This window comes from Adelges cooleyi, unplaced genomic scaffold (genome assembly GCF_023614345.1).
Source record: "Adelges cooleyi isolate 19-005CV unplaced genomic scaffold, UGA_ACOO_1.1 ACOO_flye_CR_arks_rails_tigmint_CR_PRNA_381, whole genome shotgun sequence".
In the NCBI taxonomy this organism is placed as follows: Eukaryota; Metazoa; Arthropoda; class Insecta; order Hemiptera; family Adelgidae; genus Adelges; species Adelges cooleyi.
In genome coordinates this window covers 1,655,109-1,669,442 of record NW_026096058.1, presented here as the reverse complement: position 1 = coordinate 1,669,442, position 14,334 = coordinate 1,655,109, and the positions used below count along the sequence as shown (strand labels likewise).

General features: G+C 43.7%; 2 protein-coding genes across 3 annotated transcripts in view; one reads left to right on the top strand and one right to left on the bottom strand.

Annotated features, from left to right (window-relative positions):
• The first annotated feature begins 358 nt into the window (after positions 1 to 358).
• LOC126841429 (clavesin-1) lies at positions 359 to 8,231 on the top strand. Of its 2 annotated transcripts, none has more exons than XM_050577909.1 (8): positions 359 to 485; positions 5,721 to 5,989; positions 6,340 to 6,499; positions 6,584 to 6,744; positions 6,831 to 6,925; positions 7,455 to 7,571; positions 7,645 to 7,738; positions 7,828 to 8,231. In XM_050577909.1, the coding sequence occupies exons 1-8, from the start codon at positions 454 to 456 to the stop codon at positions 7,980 to 7,982; spliced, it is 1,083 nt and encodes a 360-aa protein (XP_050433866.1). In that variant the 5' UTR covers positions 359 to 453; the 3' UTR covers positions 7,983 to 8,231. The 2 variants fall into 2 exon arrangements, with proteins under 2 accessions (XP_050433866.1, XP_050433868.1); XM_050577911.1 differs by lacking the exon at positions 359 to 485 and adding an exon at positions 2,144 to 2,263.
• An 898-nt stretch (positions 8,232 to 9,129) lies between these two features.
• The window catches only part of LOC126841428 (low-density lipoprotein receptor-related protein 2), a 61,986-nt gene continuing 56,781 nt past the window's right edge, over positions 9,130 to 14,334 (bottom strand). The window contains exons 36-47 of the mRNA XM_050577908.1: positions 13,955 to 14,279; positions 13,414 to 13,709; positions 12,575 to 13,333; positions 12,137 to 12,397; positions 11,923 to 12,060; positions 11,305 to 11,823; positions 10,973 to 11,236; positions 10,737 to 10,889; positions 10,502 to 10,657; positions 10,161 to 10,422; positions 9,800 to 9,911; positions 9,130 to 9,483 (exon numbers count right to left, since the gene is read on the bottom strand). Coding sequence (XP_050433865.1) covers positions 9,178 to 9,483; positions 9,800 to 9,911; positions 10,161 to 10,422; positions 10,502 to 10,657; positions 10,737 to 10,889; positions 10,973 to 11,236; positions 11,305 to 11,823; positions 11,923 to 12,060; positions 12,137 to 12,397; positions 12,575 to 13,333; positions 13,414 to 13,709; positions 13,955 to 14,279 — 3,551 coding nt within the window. The 3' untranslated portion in view covers positions 9,130 to 9,177. The remainder of the gene's footprint in view (positions 9,484 to 9,799; positions 9,912 to 10,160; positions 10,423 to 10,501; positions 10,658 to 10,736; positions 10,890 to 10,972; positions 11,237 to 11,304; positions 11,824 to 11,922; positions 12,061 to 12,136; positions 12,398 to 12,574; positions 13,334 to 13,413; positions 13,710 to 13,954; positions 14,280 to 14,334) is intronic.

Below are 14,334 nucleotides of genomic sequence, written 5' to 3'. Positions count from 1 at the left end.
GGAAAATTATACTTTATAATACACATTATAATATATGTAAATATTGGCGTATGTATTTTCAAGATATAATTGGTAGGTAAACATTTTGATTTTAACTATTGCCTATTCGTCGTCCGGGTCGACTCTTTTGTGGTGTACATAGAAAAATATGCCTAGTCATTTTTAATAGAAAAAAAAAATATAATTTTACCGGTCTTAAGCCAAAGCATAAAACCTCGCCCTTGTGTACTTAAAGTGTACATTTTGTATACACTTGGTCGTTAAGTCTTGGTTGTCAGTCGAGTACGGTCCACGGCAGGACTGAGAACTCAGAAGTGAAAAATAAAAAATTAATATAAATGTATGTGATTTTGTTTTGCATTCCTAATCGTTTTTTTATACATTCAAAATCGACAAAGTTCATCGGGCTGTTGGAATCCACCCGAAACGCCTTAATATTTTAATCCATACGAGATGACTAGTGGAAATGCAGCGTTTCAGCTTATGTGAGTGTTGATTTTCCTTAAGTACACCCCCCTACCCTCGGCGGCAAAAAAAGTAAGGGGATATGATGTAGTAAATTAAACAAAATTTGCGGTTATAGTCGAGAAATAAAATATAAAAAAAAAAATAACATTTGTAAGTAATACCTAACGTTGTAAAGGAATTTTTTGTAGTTAAGACGTTGTTTTTTAAATTATTATAAATTATTCGGTTCTGTAGATTTCTGTTTTCGATTGTTAGTTTTTCTGATATTGGAAATGTGAGGGTGTTATAAATAACTAGTTCACACAAATATAATATATTATCTGCAAATAAACACGCATAAAAATAACGTTTTTAAACAATGACGAAAGACATTATCGCGATGAATTTATAGCGTTTTCGAGGCTACATAAAAATAAAATTGCAATTAAACCTTGAATTATTTACAATAATTGTTGCAATCAATAATAATAAGAGAAAATAATTATATTTTAAGGAAGAGGCACGCTGGTCTCACGGTATGGTTTACTTGTTTTTTTTTTTTATAAGATTCGGTAGTCGATGACCTTTTAAATTAATTTATCAACGTAAAATATATAAATGTGTATATAAAATCTTATCTGAGGGCTAACGGCCATGCCCTGCTTTTTTCGTATACACGAACCTAATTTTTAATATTATATGTTATTATTATTTGGTTAGCGATCGCCGATTTAAGACGAATGGAAAGGGCTGTTCGTTAAAGGGCAAAATATTTGGAGATTATTGGTCTAACAGTCATTTGAAGTATGGCAATTAATTTAAGGAACAATGTATACGTCGAAAACCCCCAAAAAATATCAAACCCCTTTTTGTGCTTGTTGTCTACTAAGAAATCTAAAACTCAATCTGTCAAGTAAAAATGTTTTTACCACATAAATATATAAACTTCATAGCAAGTCACCAATGAGAACATTCTACAGCTATTAACACAATGTAGCAGCTATATTTTAGAAATGATGAGGGATTTTGTGAATTTTTTTACTGAGGCTCAAAAATTTAAACTTCAATCTGTTTTGGTAATTTAACTCACACTAGTTAACAAATAAACTGCTTGGCAACGTTCCTGGCAAAATTCTCATGGGTTTTAAACAGTTTGGAGGAAAGTTTTTATTTATTTATCCTTTTCAAAAACGATTCCAAGACAGCTCAGACCATTTCTGTACATTTTCCAGAGCTTCGTCGGCTCACTGACAAAAGTCATTTTTTCCAGTACATTACTATTCCTAACTGAATAACATGCCAGTACCGCTTTAGAAAATACCGAAACAAAAAATTACAAATATTCGGAAATCACCGTTGAAAACGGAATTTTTTAAATTTTTTACTGTCATTCTCAGTTATTTACTTAATTTTTTAAGCAACAGCCCCGGGATATTATGCTTCTTCGTCCCCTGCGTCTTGCCCTGACCCCGCTGGGTGCTTAATTTTCATTCGGTTTATTTAACACTTTGAAAAGCGAGTGAGCTTCTTTTTTTTTATAAAATTCGACACTTTCCGTTCCCGTTTGTATATTGTAGTGTATGTTTATACAGTATGTAACTTGTGATGTAAAACGTACATAAAACACTGGCATCTTGTTTTCATCGACTTGGGAAGGGGACCGCGGTGGTCGACACCGGCGAAAGGGGGAAAGGCAAAATATTATTATCCTGTCGGCATAGTCCGGACAATTGGGTTTGTATACTTCTGAACCCGCAGCCGCCCGGATCGGAATAGCACACCAGGACACGAAACCAGCTCCTCTGTAGACAGTCAGGTAAATATTATAGTGGCGCTTTTATTTTGACTTTTTTTAGTCGCCCAAGTTGTTTATCGTATATTTATCCGGTCGGTTCGTTTTAAAAGAGTAGGCGAACAATTAAAAATCCAATAATAATAATCGCTGCAAACGAAAAAAAAAAGAAGGCTTTTCTAACGAGGTGGAGGTCGTCTTCTCGTCCGAAAGGCGTTAAACGGCGTGTCGTACACCGGTATTGTACGTTTATAATATCGTGGACTTTATTTATTTATTTATGTTTTTTTTTATATTATATAAGAATATATTATACTCATCGCCGTCGTCAAAGTACGTTCAATGTAGGGCAACGTTCGAAGGAAAAAGTCTCAAGGCCAATCGAGATTCAATTCACATCCACTCGGGTGACGGTCGGTCGTGTGCGCGTATTGGATTATTACTTTTTTTTTTTTTTTACATTATTATTAAACAATTTTCAAAAAGCAATTGTAAAAAATGCTACCGAATGTGTCGTGACACGGTCGTTAAGTCCAGCCGTTTTCCCATAGAGAGATCACAGACTACCCGTTTTAATTTCTGGAAAAACCCTGGTCGTTTTCAAAGGTTTTTTTATTATTATAATTGATCATAACGATTAAAATAGAATCAATTGTATATTCATTTCTGGGAAAAACCGGGTAATTCTCAAAGGTTATTATTGTTTTTGATTGTAATACAATCAATTATTTATTAATATCTGGGAAAACCCTGGTCGGTTATTATTGTTATTGATTATAACGAATAAAATAGAATCAATTATATATATATATATATTAATTTCTGGAAAAACCCGGGTAATTTTCAAAGGTTGTTGGTTTTATTGAATATAATATATATATATATATATATAATCATCGAAGCGAAAAGGTTGATCGTGCAGTGTGCTTTGAATGAAACTCGGTATTGGTTTTCCAATTGAACAGAACTAGTCAACACGTCGAACAGTTTGATTTACTTACATCCGTTTTGATTGTCATCACTTGGATCGTCCGGAAAGCAGAGTCGATATTAGTATAATTTTTTTAATTCACTTTTGGGTAGCTCGTGGCCGACAAATCTGGCCGTTCGTTTGTACACCGTCAAGCGGACAGATAGGAACTAGATAATAATAATAATAATAATGTTATTATGTTGTGCCGAGTTCGGTTTTCGCACCTACCGAGTTATTGTTGCGCCGAGGGAAAGCGATCATCGGTTAAATGTAATTATTATTATTATTATTGTTAGGCGGTACGAGGGAAAGGGCCTTTGTTGTTGTTTAATTAACAAGACCTAGCCTATCGTGTAGAAATTGTATCTGTAGGAATCGTATAATAGCCGAAACCGAAACCGCGGTTACCACCGCCATGGTATGAGTATAGTTGTCGTGTGTACGTGCAAGTGATTTTTTTATAGGAATTCGTTTTGTGCGCTATTTCTGCGCAAAAGGGGTTGCGGAAAAGTCGGCTGTATTACTGTGTTAACCTCTTTTATTTCTTTACAAAATGCAGATTCGTCGAACCGAGCCCGTAGTGCGTATCATTATTATCGGGCACCTCTATTATATTTTATTTGTACGGTTTTTTTTTTTTTTTTATTACCTCAGCTGGAAGTTGCATCACAGCACTTACCTATACTCGTGTCCGTTTTCGGTGCGTCAAGTCGCCCAACTATATAATATTATATGTGCTCTGTGCACACCCACTCCGCCGTGTTAGGATACCGAAACCGGTTTTCTCACTGTCAGTGAATTATGCAACCTCCAGTCAGCTGCCACTTTCGTTTCTTTGGTCCGAATCGACCGGCCCGAAAAGAGCTCGGCCGCGGCGAGTCTTCGGCCGTCGTCTCGGTAATAAAAATTAAAATAAACAAATTTCAACAAAAAAAAAAATTAACAACTCCTCCAAAGTCCAAGGACCGGCGCCGGGGCAATTGACCTAGTTGCATCTCGCCGATTATTTCTTTCTCTGCAAATAAATATATACATAGTTATATGTATTTTTTTACATAAAACTCATCGACCAGTTACGTATAACTGGTCGGTCGAAAATATAAAAATAACGATTTCTGTCCAAGGACGAGGTTTAAGTTGTATTCATATATTTGTTTCCCAGCATTTCCATTCGATTCGATACGATACATTATTATTATACGGCAACCGGTAATAAGACCGGCCGCGGGAGGATGTCTTTGTCAGCGACTGTAATATTATTATACCGAGTGTGTGTATAGTGAAAGTAAGCGCACTGATGCAATAACGGCAAATACAAATGTGTGTGTGTGTGTGTGTGTGCGCTGGTATATTATGTCGAAAATATATCCGCAAATTGGCGGTTTTCCGGCTTCTAGGTCGCTTTCTTATTTATTTTTTCCAATACGTCACAGCCGTTTGTTCACCGACACCCGGCCATTGCTTTGTTTGTCCAACATGGTTCCGAAACATTGGCTGGAGTGGCTTTGGCGTTTATTTTTTTATTTTTGTCAGCAATATTTTACAAGTGACTCGGACAGGTTGTTGGTTCGTTTCGCCGACCGCGAACACTGTTCAAGTGTTTACATGTATTTTAAATTCGATGAAACCTAAGACCAAGGTCGGTGTACATAGCGTGGTGCTCATCTTCGATTCTTGAGTACGTCTTTCCGCAAACGCGCGCCGAATAAATAATACAACCATGGGCTATTCTACGTTAGCCTTAGAGTGCACATATTGATATTGGTATTGGCACAAAATTCGTTTCCATTTACCGTGCCCGTGCGAAGGACCAACGCGGAAACGGTCGAATCCGGCCAATAATAATAGGCCGTGATCATTTTTATTTTTATTTTTACAGTCGGTAGGACTGTGTATGTTATATATATATATATATTTGTTGGCTATTTCTCGAGACGTTAGAGTCTGCGTTAGACCTCTACAAGGAAAACGATTATATGGTCACCGGTCGCGCGAGACCGGTGTGTACGACCGATTTATGTAACCGTGGGGTAATCCTTCCGGACCAGGAAGTAAACGCCGGCCGACGACGTGGACCGAAGCCAACTATACGGCCACGGCGACAGCTGTTACGTGTACGGACGACGATAGTAATAATAATGATAATTGTAAGCGGAACGACGGGCGCCGCTGCGAGGAGGGATGTAAATAAGTGTACTTATTGTAGGTTTGTGTTGTAACGAGCCGTGCTACACGCGAAAACGGCCAACGGTCTCGTCCGGGATTCCCGCCGTCAACGGGGGTACCCCCGTCACGGTTCGCCATCCGCCGGTCCGCAGACTACGGCGGGGGTACCGCCGTCGACGGCGGGAATCCCGCATGAAATCGTCGGCCGTTCTCGCGTACGGCGTGGCTCGTGTGCGACATAATCCACCCGGTATCTGCCCGCTGGGGAAACTCGGCGTGTATCGTCGACAATATCGTCACTCGTTTGTGATGGGGTTTTTTTTTTCTTTTTTTTTGTCACAGCCAAAGTCTCGAGTGCAACACCCGGGCGTCTCCCGACCAGTCGGCCTATCTACCGTTGTCTTACGACGTCGTCACCCGATACAAAACCGACAACATGGGCGTGGGCTACGACAGCGACGACGACACGTTCGAGGAGTGTCCGCTGGCCGACGACTTGAGGCTGATCGCCAAACAAGAACTGCGCGAGGACGAAGAGATCAGGACACACTCGTTGCGGGCCATGAGGAGCTGGATCAGGAAGCATCCGGACATCATCAATTGCCGCGTGGGTAAGTAGCGTCTTGGCCGAGCGCATTCGTATTCATATCTAGGCCCACCTGGACCCCGGGACCATCCAGTCATACACGTTGGATACCGCTTTGGCTATCCGTAGCCGATGCTTTCCAACGAGACCCTACCTTGTCCTTTTCCTTGCCGTGGTTCTTTCCGGTTACCCTTGCGAGGCAGTGATAGTTTGCAAACGATGCAGAGAGTAAACCTTAAGACGTGGACAGACAGAGTACTCCTACGGTCGTATTGTGGAATCGATTGGAAAAACGAAAAGAGCTTTGTTGTTACCGCGCGCGTTGCTAGCGTGTGTGTTAATATTACAAGGGTTGATGTTTATTGTTGTTTTTAGACGCTCCGTTTCTACTGCGGTTCTTGAGGACCAAGAAGTTCAGCGTGCCGATGGCCCAGAACATGCTCGAACGGTACTTGATCATCAGAGAGCTGTATCCGCAGTGGTACAGGAAAATGGACGTCGACGATCCCGTGATTTCGGACATCTTAGACAGCGGGTACTGTTGTGGTCGCGCATATCACCGTGCAGAACAGTGTTAATCGTTTTTCCAACGTTCATCATCACTCTTTTGCCCCTTTAGATTCATAATACCGTTGCCGGGCCGGGAGAAAGACGGCAGGTGCGTGCTGCTGTCGTGCACAGGCCGGTTCAACGCTTACAAGTACACGTCGGACGACATGATCCGGGTTTTCGGATTGGTCTCCGAGAGTCTGATGGACGATCCCGAACACCAGATCAAAGGTATGTGTTTACGGTGGTACTATGTTTGTCTAGCGACGATTTGCTGCAAACGCTTTTGCTTTTAACACCGTCACCGTCTTTCACAGGATACAGTTACGCCAACGACTACTGCGGTACGACGATGGGACACTTGTCGTTGTGGTCGCTCACCGACGTGAAACGAGTCGTCCGCATGATACAGGTACGGATAAATCTCCAGCCCATCCGAAGAAAGCCGGTACGGTAGGGTCAGGCCGTAGTCGGCAGGTAACACGGGTCTACAGGAATAAATATTCCAACTGAAAATCGCTTTCGAATAAAATGCTGCAAAGGCTTAAATAATCTGTAGACTGTAGCAGTATACAAAAAACGTATGAATCATTTTACGAGCATTGGGAAGGATACGGTTGGGGTTGATCGTCTGTCTGTGACCAACAACGAGTTGTACAGTACCAGAACTCGAGTTGACACAATATGTGCAAATGCGTTTTTGTCAATTTTCATCTACTTACATCTAGGTTTACCTACAGCTAGTCTGTCTGTAAGTTTGAGGATAAAGCATACGTTTTGTTTTGCCTATTTAGCACAGGAGTAAACGTGATTTTTTTTTTTTGGAATGCTTGACACGAGAATTTTCCAAACGTTGATTATAATGGGACAGACGTACTTTTTTTTTTTTTTTTACTTCTTCGAGTACCTTATTAAGTACTTACTAAACAATATATTTCCAGAACGCGGCGCCGATGAGACACAAATCCACGTACTTCTTGAACGTGCCGAATTTCGCCGACAAATTTCTCAACATATGCACGTCGTTTTTGAGCGCCAAATTCAAAAACCGAATAAAGGTAACAGTGTGCTTGGATATGGTGGTTTTACGCTGAAACGTTTTACTATATATTTTTATTTTTATTTTTATAGTTTACCAACGACGTTCAAGAAATCCACAAACTCGTCGACCCCAAGTATCTTCCCAAAGAGTACGGCGGCGACATACCGATGGCCAGCTTGATTGGTAATTATTGTGTTTGCACTCGGTTTCCCGCGGTCACTGTACATCTATTTTTTTTTTTTTTTATTAACAAATGCGTGCGTTTTTCTTAGCCGATTTAAAAAAGAAGCTCCGAGCCCAACGCGACGTGATCCTGGCTCTGGACGAAATGAAAATCAACATAAACAACAAAGGGAAAATAATCAGCGAGATCGAAGACGCGCAGCCAGAACTGGTCGGCTCGTTCAGAAAGCTGGAAGTAGACTAAATTGATATTAAATGATAATTGAAAAAAATTGAAAAAAAAAAAATTGTACATTCCTTTTAATTTGTTATCGTTATACTATATTATATTATATTATTATTATTTTAATTTTATTATTATTATTGTACATCTATATTATAATATTATGTACTACCACCATCGGCGAACGTATGTACATGTAAACAATAATTGATAGCTGTAATTATTGTTTTAGATTTTTTTTAGACAATAAACGAACAATGCACAACGGGAGTCAACAAATTTCATAAAATTTTATTGTCTTATTATCCATTAAAAATAATTACACGCGAATGTATCTAGTAGTAATAATAATAAAAAAAAAAAAAAAAAACAGCTCCGCATCGAAGCTAAAAATGTACATAAAACAAAAAATACATATATATATATAAATATATATATTTATAGTAAAATTATTTAAATATATTTATAATACACTTAACAAAATAAAAAATAAAATAAAAATATTATACGCTATAAAGTATGATATATAATCGATATCACAAGTTCAAACGATTAACGCGTTTTGGGGTCATGGTGTAAAAAAAAAAAAAAACAAAAATATCTTTATAACATAATACGTTTGAATTTTTTTTCTTTTCTTATTTTTTTTTCTTTTTACACGCTTACACCATGGTATTGGTCAGTCGCTACCAGTAAAACAAAAACAAAAAAAAAAAAAAATACTAGAAGTAAACCAAAAGGCTATGTTGTTGTTGTTGTTGTTGTTAAATACTGGCAAACATGGAAAATTTTTACAAAAAAAAAAAAAAAACTACAATAAAATTAACTTAACCAAAACGACAAAAAAAAAAAAGTTACTCTGTTAAAAACTCTCAAAAAAAAAAAAAAAAAATCACTCGTATAGTTTAAAATACCAGTAGCGGGTGAGAGGAATGGAGGGAGGGAGAGGGAGGAATGGAGAGAGGGGTAGGAGGATTGGTGGGAGGGGAAAGATAAGGGAGGGGGGGAACGGTGTCGAAAAAAATGTTTAATAAATATAACGCGGGCCGTTTAAAAAGGCTTCCGGGTTTTTTTTTTTCCTTTTAAGAATAATTACTTTTTATTCTCGTTGTATCATCTCATATATCATCATATCGGTCGTCTCCAGGTGGATTTTGTGTTGTAGCTACTATTATTATTGTTAATATTTTTTTTTTTTTTGGTCTCTCTCTCTCTTTCAGTCGTCGGTTTCTTCGACCAACATTTGCGTGTCTTTGCCCGTGTCCGTCGTGGCCGGTTCCAGTTCCCGGTGCCTTCTCTGTATCTGCGGCGAGGTCTTCTGTATGATCGTGGAAGGCGCCAGTATGGCCGAGGCCGGCTCTTGCACCAGACCCTTGGTTTTGGTAACGTCCAGAGGCACTTCGTAAATACCGCCGCCCGTGTCCGAGTCCAGGTTGCCGCCCAGGGCGTCGTACATGGGATTGCTGAAGTCCCGGTTTTTGCCGCTTATGTCGGTCATGTTGTATTCCACGTCCAACGGTTCCTGTGCAAGAAAATGAGGAACACGTTTAATATAATATGGGGAAATAATATCGGGTATGGCGATTAGACGGGCGGCCAGTGTTGACGGACCGACGGCGGCCAGTGTCGCCAACTGTCTTTCCGCGTAAGGGGAGCTACCAGACCGGGTCATAAAACCGCGGTGAAGGATCAGTTCATCCGAACATTTGATAAGAGATTTTTCAAACAAATAATACTATAATCGCATTTGTTTTGTGATTTTTTGAAAACTTCCAGGGGAATTTGACTTTGCCGGCCCAGTTGGCAACACTGGACCTCAATAATAATTGCTTGCTTACCCCTCCACCGGGACCGTTGTTGAACGCGTTCGGACCGAATTCCACGTTAGTCCCTTGTCTGAACGACACGCTCTGCGAATTTGTCAGGCCGCCCAAAACGGCTCCTTTGCCACTGCAACAAAAACACACGGTCAAAACAACAATATACATTTTAAAGCGACGGTTTCTTTGTAGAGTTTTCGTGCACTGAAGAAACAGCTACATCCAAGTAGACGACGTGTTACTCATTTAAGAGGTCCCTGTTTAGTGGCAATAGAAAATAGAGACAATTGTCAGAGGAGCCCCTCCCACCTGTCACCAAAGATATTTTGCCTTGCGGTTATCAAAATCAGGCCCTGTGGCGGCCACGGTGTGTACTCACAACGGTCTTTTCCGGATGAATAAGAATATGGCTCCGGCCACCAGGAGCAACAGGAGTCCCGTGAGCGGCACGACGAGCATCGAGCTGAAAATGCCGGTTCGCCTGGATCGCCGGGAAGTGATGTCGCAGAACCTTCCGCTAAAGTCCGGTTGACAAAGGCAATTCAATTCGGCGGTCGAACCCAAAGCAGCGTTGTCGCCGATACAAATGCCGCCGTTCTGGCACGGGCAGATCCGCGGTGCCGGTTTGGGCGGTTCTTCGGCTACGGAAAACACACAAGCGAACACATACATAAGCAGGCAGGCACACATTATAAAAGGGTCGAGTTAACACCGTCTTACCGGCGTCGCAGATTTTCTCGCTGGCGCCCTGTTGGACGTGCGTGTGGTCGGGACAAGCGCAGTACACGCCGCCGGGCACCAACAGACACAAGTGCGAACAGCCGGCATCCAGGCAATGGTTTGGCAACGACACGTTGTACCTCTGGCTGTGATAAACTGAAACGGATCGAAAAAAAAACACACACGAAAACGGCGTTAATTCGAGCAAAACAATCGAGGCAAACGGTGTCGGTACCTTTGACTCCGGCGGGATTGACCAGGTCTTTGGCGATAGTCACGGCTACGCCTCGGCCGAATTTGTCTTGTCTCATCAGTTCTCCCGTTTCTCTGGTCAACCAGTACAGTTGATTTTCGAACAGGTCCAAAGACACGGGATGGCGGAGGTGTTCTGTACAAAAATAAACGGAATAAGCGAACGGGGACGAGGTTAAAAACGACGCGCAAGTAGTACCAGCTGCGCTCTACACTCACCTCCTCGTACGACTACTTTACGGTTTCTCTGATCGTATTTGATCGTCTCGATCGTGTTGAGTTTGGTGTCCACCCAGTAAAGGGAATGGCCCACGGCCGTGTCGACGGTCAATCCCGTGGGATGGTGCAACCTAGTGGTGACCAACGGCAGCCGTCTGGAACCGTCCATCCAGGACATTTCGATTTTCGGGCTCTCCCCGACGTCGGCCCAGAACATTTTGCCCATTTCCGGATCCAATACCATCGACGACGGCGATTCCAGTTCTTCAATTGCAAAAGCGAAAAGTCAGTCGAGCTTAAGAAACACGAAACTATCCGACTAAAGTACATACCGCTGCTGACGATCGACCGCCTGTACCGGCCGTCTTGTTTGGACACCATTATCCGGCCCTTGGGCTTCTCGTTGGTCATGTCGATCTCGGCCCAGTACAGATTATCGCCGATCCAATCGATAGCCACGGCCACCGGCTTGTTCGGTCCTTGGATGTCCAGGTCCTGCGGGTATCCCACTTTGACTTGACCGCCCTTGGCGTCCACCATGTAAGACCGCTTGATCGACTGGTCGTACGAGTCGGCCCAGTAGATTATCTCGGTGTTGGGGTCGAAGTCGATGGCGCGTATGCGTTTCTCGTTGCTCAATATCGACAGGTACTTCTTCTCGTTGGCGTCGTACCCTCGGATTTCCGGTCCGTTCGTGTAGACCACCGTCACCTTTGGATCCAACGCTTTGCACACGCCGCTCAACAGGTCGCTCAAGACGAAACCGTCGCGACACGAACACATGTACGTACCGTTTACGTTCGTGCACTCCTGCGAACAATGGTGCAGTCCCAGTTCGCATTCGTCCAGATCTGGCGAGTAGAAAAAAAAAAAAAATGACGATTATTCGGGGGCCAGGTTGTTGGATTTGGCTTGTTTTTTTTTTTTTGTTACGGCGCAACAACACTTACCGGTGCATTTTTTACTATTGTCCGCGCTCACTTCGTATCCGGCGTAACAAGCACAGCTGTATCCCCTGCCGGAAGTCACGTTCAAACAATAGTGCTCGCAACCTCCTTTGGTCGACTCCAAACAGGTGCCGCTGTAAACTGAAAATACACACACACACACACACACACGGTCAGAGACGACGACGTTGTTAGTTTTCGGTACGACGGTACTTACTGCATCCTTTCTCGTCGGACAAATCTTCGCAGTCGTATTGCAAGTTGCACAGTTTCGACTTGTTCACGCATTTGCGGTCGGCGCACGTGAATTCGGTGTAGTGGTCGCATTGCCGGCCGTTGTGCGTTATGCCGCAAACGCTCAAGTCGTTCTCGTCCGACCCGTCGCCGCAGTTGTCCACGCCGTCGCAGCGTTTGTACATCGGGATGCAATGTTTGTTTTCGCACAAAAACCGGTTGTCGAGAGTGCAACTCAAGTTGGCTGTGAACAAATTACAAAAAAAAAAAAACAATCAGAATCAATCATTACCTCGGAGAGAAAGCACTCGGGAGACGGGGGACGACTGAGGATCGATAGCGGTAAAAAAATATTGATAACAATATGGACGAACAACACAGGAATCAACAAGTCCCTTTGCCTGCCCTTTGACTGACTTACAGCAAAGTTCGGGCGCTTCGTCGGAACCGTCGCCGCAATCGTCTTCGCCGTCGCACAGTTCGGTGTTGAAGATACACAGTTTGGTGGTCTTGCACTCGAACTTGGACACGGGACAGTACCGGCCTCCCGGATATCTGGGGGGGCAACCGATCTCGTCGCTGAAGTCCCTGCAGTCCCGGTCGCCGTCGCACCGGAAGTACGACGCGATGCAGTGGCCGCTCTTGCACTGGAACGTGCCGTTTTTGCACTGGAAACCGCCGCAGTTGAGCTCGTCCGAGTTGTCGCCGCAGTCGTCGTCGTGGTCGCACCTCCACTGGCCCGGTACGCACTTGCCGTTGGAACACTGGAACTCCGACTCGGAACACTGCCGGTACAGGCCCTTGCACATGTCTTCGGACTCGTCCGAGTTGTCGCCGCAGTCGTTCTCGAAATCGCACAGCCATCTCTTCGGTATGCACCTGTTGTTCTTGCACTGGAAGTCGCCGGTCACGTGGCACTTCGGGCAGTTCTCCGCCAGTTCGTCGGAGCCGTCGCGACAATCGTCCTTGCCGTCGCAGAACAACCACTTGGGGATGCACCGGTAGTTGGTCCGGCCGGGACACCGTTGCCAGCCGGTCGTGCAGTTCCGTTGCCGGCACATGAAAGCCGGCTCGTCCGAATCGTCGCCGCAGTCGTTGTCGAAGTCGCACACCCACAGCTTCGGTATACACCGGCCGTTCTTGCAGGAGAACTCGGTTTTCGGGTCGCAAGGTCTGTTATCTAAAATCGGAACAACAACAACAAAAAAAAAAAACCAGTTGAAATTTACAAAAATCATTTCCCTCCCCGAGTACACTCACGGCACAACGACGGGTCTTCGTCGCTACCGTCTTTGCAGTCGGGTTCGCCGTCACACTTCCACGCGTCCAGGATGCACCGACCGTTCGACCGGCATTTGAACTCCAAATCGGGACACGGCAAATCGCAGTTCTTCTCGTCCGATCCGTCGCCGCAGTCGTCGATTCCGTCGCAAATAGTAGCCGACGGCGTGCAGTTGCGGTTCTGACATTGGAACGCTCCTCCGCGACAATATCTCGTGGGGCATTCGCTTTGGATTTCGTCCGTCCCGTCGGCACAGTCTTTTTCGCCGTCACATCTGCGCAATAATAGGTTTTTTTTTTTAGCGATACAGGGTGTCTGACAAAATAATGGTGGGGTTAAGAATGGCTGGGTTTCGGTACGGCGCTCCGGCAGGGCTCGAACGAAAGAGGGAGTCGCCAAGATTCGAATGACTGCCCTGCCAGCGCTGTAGGTCCAATACTTCACAACCTACAGCCGTTTCCCGCCATTCTTTTTGAGACACCCGCATAGTTCGTAAACGTTAAAAAAAAGCCAACGTACTTCCAGAACCAAGGAATGCATTTCTGATCGTTTTGCTTGCACTCGTGTTGTCCGGTAGTGCAGTTGGAGACGCAAGTCTTGTTGTCGCGTGGATCCAAATAGAACTGGTTGGGGCAAGCGCAAGTGAACGCCACCGGACTTTTGGAGTTCAAGTAACTGTCCGGCGACGGCTCCACTCCCGGGACGGGTCGCAGCAAACACAAATGAGAACAACCGCCGTTGTCGCTTCCGCACGGGTTAGCGTACGGTATTTGCCTGAGCGGATGGTACACGTTCAAATCGTACGGCCTGTGCGTGGTGTTTCTCAACACTTGGTAATGGTGTCCTACGACGAAATAAATATACATATAAATCACGTTGCTGTCCGGCCGGTAATGTAA

Excerpts from the sequence above, each read along its gene's own strand:
- LOC126841429 (XM_050577909.1), top strand. The coding sequence starts at position 454 with ATGACTAGTGGAAATGCAGCGTTTCAGCTTAT. Across the intron at positions 5,990-6,339 it reads CATCATCAATTGCCGCGTGG|ACGCTCCGTTTCTACTGCGG; the intron begins GTAAGTAGCGTC and ends TGTTGTTTTTAG. Across the intron at positions 7,572-7,644 it reads AATTCAAAAACCGAATAAAG|TTTACCAACGACGTTCAAGA; the intron begins GTAACAGTGTGC and ends TTATTTTTATAG.